Source organism: Coptis chinensis, chromosome 2 (genome assembly GCF_015680905.1).
Source record: "Coptis chinensis isolate HL-2020 chromosome 2, ASM1568090v1, whole genome shotgun sequence".
Taxonomy (NCBI): Eukaryota; Viridiplantae; Streptophyta; class Magnoliopsida; order Ranunculales; family Ranunculaceae; genus Coptis; species Coptis chinensis.
In genome coordinates, this window is record NC_141457.1 from 99,522,084 (window position 1) to 99,528,956 (window position 6,873).

The 6,873-nt window shown below is 39.0% G+C and overlaps 1 protein-coding gene across 2 annotated transcripts; it reads right to left on the reverse strand.

The window, feature by feature from the left end:
* Positions 1-302: 302 nt before the first annotated feature.
* Positions 303-6,162, reverse strand: LOC147519553 (pentatricopeptide repeat-containing protein At5g39350-like). Of its 2 annotated transcripts, none has more exons than XM_086591133.1 (2): positions 3,841-6,162; positions 303-485 (listed from the first exon to the last, which is right to left on the reverse strand). In XM_086591133.1, the coding sequence occupies exon 1, from the start codon at positions 5,798-5,800 to the stop codon at positions 3,875-3,877; it is 1,926 nt and encodes a 641-aa protein (XP_086447259.1). In that variant the 5' UTR covers positions 5,801-6,162; the 3' UTR covers positions 303-485; positions 3,841-3,874. The 2 variants fall into 2 exon arrangements, with proteins under 2 accessions (XP_086447259.1, XP_086447260.1); XM_086591134.1 differs by having other exon boundaries at positions 303-494.
* Between the last annotated feature and the right edge of the window lie 711 nt (positions 6,163-6,873).

Here is a 6,873-nt window from a genome sequence, read left to right on the forward strand (position 1 = left end):
CTCTGTAAAAACCTCCTGACCACTATGAAGCTGATGAGGCAGACCATCAGATATAAAAGGGCCCGACTCAGGTCTCATAAATGACCCATTATCGACTCCTCGTTTTCGATAAAGCCCATTATCAACTCCTCACCAACAAAACATAGCAAGAGAATGTCTTCTTCTGCTGAACAATTCCATTTCTCTGATTGCAAAAAAGGCACATCAATGCACATCAGTACTCTCACATAGCCAACTAGAAAGCAGTACCAGTGTACCACACTTTCATTTATCATCGCTCTCAAGATACATGCAGGCATATCAGGTATCACCCTCCGTTTATTCTTGGTGCAGGGTAATTTGTGCGACTTTCTACTACTTTGCAGTCCCTTCCTACTAATATTTATCCCTTTCCACAGTTTTTATCCCCGATCTTATACGTTTCTTTTAGCCTAACAGTTAGTCCTGAAAAGTTCTATTCCATCCACATCACACCTTTTCTGTACCTGTCAAATCTCCATTTACAAGTCATGAAACAGCATATCAATTTTGATTTCAGTCTAGGGGTAGCACACAGAAATAATATAGGTAAGGACCTACTGTAGTAATATGATACCCTTGGGCGAGGCCCGAAGAGGGGGTATGATGGAAAGGCGCCTAGCCTGGGTATGGGTGGCAATTGAGCCATGGTGTGATCCTATTTTGCTTAAGTGGCTGTCCAAAGATCCTGGCTATGAGTAATTGATCCTCCAAATCCTAACATCAAAGCCATTTCCGAATCGTTTGGATGTGGGGTTGGTGAAAACTCCACAGTGACCTCATTATCCTGGGAAACTGCTGTCCGGAGTCCGAAAACTCCACACTGCTGGAGGTCCGCAATAGCTAAGTGGGGAGTAGTTTTCAGGATGATAGGGCGGGTCGTTACAAAACCCTACACTGTCAGAAGTCCACATTAGCTAAGTGGGGACAGTATCGATGTGGTAGGTCATTACAAAATAGTATCAGAGCAGAGGACGGCTCAATCTTAATGATGTAGAACATTAATACATTGTTGTCATGTTATGGGCGTGAGCCCCTTAGTTGATTCCAAGCCCATGGTTCGAGTCCATTAGTTAGTTGGACACATGTCGTGTTCCTATTGGTTTATGCTTTCTAGGCTTACTTTAAATAACGGGCTTGTAGTTAGGGTTTCGGTAGTTGTGTTTATGTGTGTGATTTGTGATTGAGAGATTCAATAAAAGAGTGATTTTAAGGTCGTCTTTTAATTGTGTTTTAATTAAAGTGTAGATTCAATTAAACTGAAGCTTCCGCCAGTAAGATATACATTATTTGGTATCGGAGCAGATTAATTCCAGGGGTTACTATTCACGATACTGTTCACCGAAAACATTGTTCATCGGGTACTATTCACCGCATTATTGTTCACTCGGTTACTGTTCATCACGAATCCAATTTCACGAATCCAATTTTATTTTTGTAGATTAAGATATGTCTACAACGTCAGAGATGAAGAATTCATGGAGAACTCATGGATTTATATTAACCCCTAGAGTTCGGGTTGCTTGATTAAAAGAGTTGAAAGAAATGTTAATGCAAAACAGGTTTGATCGATTAGAAGAAACAGGTTTGATCAATTAGAAGAAGCAATAAAAGAGTGATTTTAAGGTCGTCTTTTAATTGTGTTTTAATTAAAGTGTAGATTCAATTAAACTGAAGCTTCCGCCAGTAAGATATATATTATTTGGTATCGGAGCAGGGGTTACTATTATTCGATCTACATCGTTTCAATCTAAAATATTAATCGGTACTATTCACCACGTTATTGTTCACTCGGTTACTGTTCATCGCAAATCCAATTTCACGAATCCAATTTTATTTTTGTAGATTAAGATATGTCTACAACGTCAGAGATGAAGAATTCATGGAGAACTCATGGATTCATATTAACCCCTAGAGTTCGGGTTGCTCGATTAGAAGAGTTGAAATAGAAGAAGCAACTAGTCGACTGAAGGAGGCTATGGTGGAGCTTTTGCAGCCTAAACCCCCCATTGTTGGTGGAGCTTCTATAGCGCAACGTAAAACACCGGTTGTTATCGATGACAACAAAAAGAAGGAAGGAACTTCTGAAGCCGTTGTGTTGTGTCTTGAGCGTGATTACAAATGCTATCAATAGCAGTGCTCACCACGATGGGCTTATGACAAACAGGTCCAAGGAAGCCCACATACAAATTCTTTTGGGACGGCTTTTAGTGAACATCAATTAGTTGCTGGAACGCCAATGTGACATTCTGGATTTGGGCCTCCTATATCGCATGGGTCAGTACTCTTCGACAGTGGTTATGTGGATCCTTTTCTACCCAACATTGAGACATTTTCTCTACGGCAAAGCAGAGAAATACAGTGCACATTTGTGACATCGTGGTGCATTATTCCCTTTGTGAGTAAATACAAAGCCAAAACTCGAGGTCGAATTCCTCCGAACCACAAGAGGGTGATGTATACAAGAATGAAGAGCTTTTGCATATTGGTGGGTTTTCATGTAAACAAGCTTGTGGACAAGCTTCTTCAACATGGGGAGAGTGATGTAGAACATTAGTACATTGCTGTCATGTTATGGGTGTAAGCCCCTTAGTTGAGTCCAAGCCCATGGTTCGAGTCCATTAGTTAGTTGGACACATGTCGTGTTCTTATTGGTTTATGCTTTCTAGGTTTACTTTAAATAATGGGTTTGTAGTTAGGGTTTCGGTAATTGTGTTTATGTGTGATTTGTGATTGAGAGATTTAATAAAAAAGTGATTTTTAGGTCGTCTTTTAATTGTGTTTCAATTAAAGTGTAGATTCAATTAAACTGAAGCTTCCGCCAGTAAGATCTACATTACTTAAGGTGGTGAGAATGTGATACCCCTGGGTGAGGCCCGAGGAAGGGGTATAGTATGGGTGACGGTTGCAACATGGTGTGATCTATTTCGCTTAAGTGGTTGTCCAAAGATCCTGGTTATGAGTAATTAATCCTCAAAATCCTAACTTCGAGGCCTTTTCCTGATCGTTTGGCTCCACACAGTATCGACGTAGTAGGATGGGGCGGGTCGTTACAAGTAAATATGAGAAGCAGTAGCTGCCTGTGAAAAAATAAGAAAAGAAAGACTCATTTATTTATACTCATTTATTTATATTCTTTTATGTGAAAATTGATTTACTTCTTGCTTAATTGATTTTACTTTTTACTCACCGTCCAAGAGTTTGACAGTAAGGGCTTAGTCGAGTTCCATGGCCTGGGGGGAGGAATTCTAAAAGATAATGCATATAAGGTGTTCATGATATCAAGACACACTAGAAACTCTCCTATTCACCGACTAAACCATACAACTGACAGGCCAAGTTCCAGCAAAATATTTAATTGTTACCCAACAGATCGGCCATGCACTACTCAAAAGAAAGGTGTGATCAGATCAGCATATATACATCCATCCTAGGTACAAACTTTAAGCTGGTTCATGAAAATGGATTGCAATCTGAATGCCTAGGTGGTCCATAATCTCTCCAAGATAAATATGACTTTTTCTCGTTAAAACGTGAAAATGTCAGAACTTTTAGATTTTAAATTACTAAATGCCTTAACTAACAGAATTAGCAGAAAGACCAGTTCTCAAATAATAAAGACCATACCCCAATATGAAACTTCAAGAACCTCCTAACATTTCAGATGGAAACTGAATAACATTTTGTTAGTTTCATGTAACCATGAGACATCTAGTAACTATTTTTCTCGTCCAAGGCAACCTAATGAAGATTTTGAATATAAACTATCACAGGAAAAAAATTACTGTAATTTATGGTTGAAAACAAAAACACTCTGCTTACCGGTTGATTGCACAAAAGCCTGTTTTGCTTCCTATCAGTATTCTCTCTCAACCCAACTATATCCAGATGGCTTAACAAGTCCTCTACTTTCCATTAGCTTTCTAACTGCTACTGCGTCACCCCATCTTCCAGCATTTGCATATATATTGGCCAGTGTAACGTAGTTACCAGCTTTTTCTGGTTCCAAACAGAACAAATTGTCAGCAGCTAACTTTGCGATATTGATATCGACATTTTGGTGAGATCGACATGCAGCAAGTAGAGCTCCCCAGATACTCTTGTCAGGGTTGATCGGCATTTTATCTATGAAATTAACAGCATCAACAAACCACCCAGCTCGACCAAGCAAATCAACCACGCATGAATAATGCCCCACAGTTGGAGTGACACCATATTCCTGTGTTAAGCTGTTGAAGAGCTGGATCCCTTCAGTTACAAGACCTGAGTGGGCACAAGCTGAAAGTGCAGATGTAAAAGTCACAGAGTTGGGTTGAATGCCTGAATGGTACATCTCATGCAAAAGCTGAAGAGCAGCTGGGCCATTCCCATTCATTCCACATCCTCCAATCATCGAGTTCCATGATACAATATCTTTCATATCCATGTTTGTAAAAACACTCAATGCAGCTTCAACGCACCCACTTTTGGAGTACATGTTGATGAGTGCATTCCAAACTGGAACAGCTGAATCAAAGTCTTTTCTCCTGACATGGGCATGGATTTGTTTCCCAAATTTCAGATCACAGGCAGGTAAAACGGTGGATATCGTTATTGCATCGTTCTCAACTCCTATTGATTGCATTTGACTAAAACATGTTAGTGCTGAACGAACCATTCCAAGATGCACAAATGCGAGGATCATAGCATTCCAGGTGACAACATCGGATTTGTCCATCAACTCAAACACATTACTCGCACAATGAACTCTTCCAAACTCACCATACATTGTAACCAACACGGCTCCAGCTGAATTATATAACTCAAGTAAGGTCTGAGTTTTAATCCCATAACCATGGACTTCACGTCCATTCAAATGAGCACCCAAAAGTCTACAAGAGACAAGGATATTTGAAAGAGCGTCTGCATCAGGGATAACAAACCCTTCCCGCATCATGTTCTTAAATATCTGTAAAGCTATACCATGCTTCCCAACTCTCGAATAACCAGATGTTAACGTGGTCCACGAAATAATATTAGGCTCCTTAATATATCCAAAGATCCTAGAAGCCTCCTCACACTTCCCCATCCTACAATAAGCATCTATAACTGTATTCCAAGAAACCAAATCAGGCTCAACACCATCCATTCTCATTGCATTAACAAACTCAATAGCCAAATCAAGATACCCATTCGAAACATACCCCGAAATCATTGAATTCCAAGACAACAAATCCTTAGGACCCATGCCATCAAACACCCTTCTAGCCATTTGAATATCACCACATTTCGAATACATGTCAATCAAAGAATTACACACTTGTGGAATATTCCCACCACCAAATCTTATCACATCATTATGAACACGAATACCATCCTTTAACGATAAGGCTTGCGTGCAAGCTCTTAACACCTTAGGGAAAACATACCTATCTGGTTCAACACCCTTTATTTGCATATCATCATAGATTCTTAAACACTCCTTATGCATCCCCTTCCTCGAATAATACCCGATAATCGCTGTCCACGCAAACACATTTGGTTCATGCATTTTGTCAAATAATGCATGGGCTGAAACCATGTCGTTGCAATCTGCATAGAATTGGATTAGTTTTGTGGATATAAACGGATGTGAAGAGAAACCGTTTATGATTATTTGTTGATGAAGTTTTTTTCCTTGTTTTAATGCTTTTGAGTTGCTGCAACGTTGGAGTAGTTGGTTTACTTGGTAAGGTAAGATTATTAGTGTTTGGGTTTGTGAAGATGATGTTGAGAATGTTCTCCCGAAAACCCATCTTCTCATCTCATGAAAAAGTTTCTACAAGTTTCAGGATTGAGCTGTTTTTTCAAGAGGAAGAAAATGAAAGCAGATAATTTGGCGGGAAGTCACGTGTGTTTTTCAACTGGTTTATTCATATTGCAAAATATCGAGATTTCCTGGAATGGACATCAAAATGTCGAAGATATCGGCTGGCAGGGTTTCATGAAAGTTCCCAATATTTCGATGAGACTACTCGCGACACAAAAATATTCTGAAATGTTCTAAAACTTTTGAGTAGCACCATAGAACTCCAATGTAAATGACTACTGTAGTATTTTGTTAGTCTTTTATGTGGAACTGTCATTTGGTGGAAGTCCTGTACCAGAGATTCTGAAGCCCAACAAGCTTACTTCTTCAGTTCTTCTAGCTTTTGGTAAAGGTCCCAATTACATACAGCAGTGAGTTTATCTGAAATCAGATAGCAATGTACATCTCTAACTTTATTACATTTCTGACAGAACCTAATACAATTTGCATTGGACTACATAGCATTACTATTAGGCCCAGTTGGCGCGACTTGGATGTGATTTCAAAAGGATAAACTATCCAGTTAGGCCCATTTGGCCATTTGGCATTAGTTGAGAATTAAGATGCTTGCTTCTTCTAGAATGTTTAGTTTTCTACATCTTAATTTCGTCTTCATTTATGCATTGACGTCTAAGAAGTTAGTGAAGAAACTAGGAATTTTAAGCTTCTTATATTCACATTTATAATTGGGAGTTAAATCAGCTTGTACCTTAGTCCATAATTAAGCTTTATGCGATTAATAGTACCAATAGTTCTACAAACATAATGACACAGTGCATTTCACCAGTCTACTTTATTGTAAAATTTGGATTTGCATGCAATGCATGTGCGTTTCTCCAAGTTAGCATTGCTCTTTTTCTTCGTCTACAATTAAGTACCTACTTGACTTGTGTAGATTGAGCATAGCCTTTGTTCCCTTTTAGATAAGATAAGATTTTGATTCCATGAATCACGATCGATCATTGAGCATAGTTCCTGTTGCATGTATATACTCGCACAGTTGCATGCATATGTTGCACATGTCATCT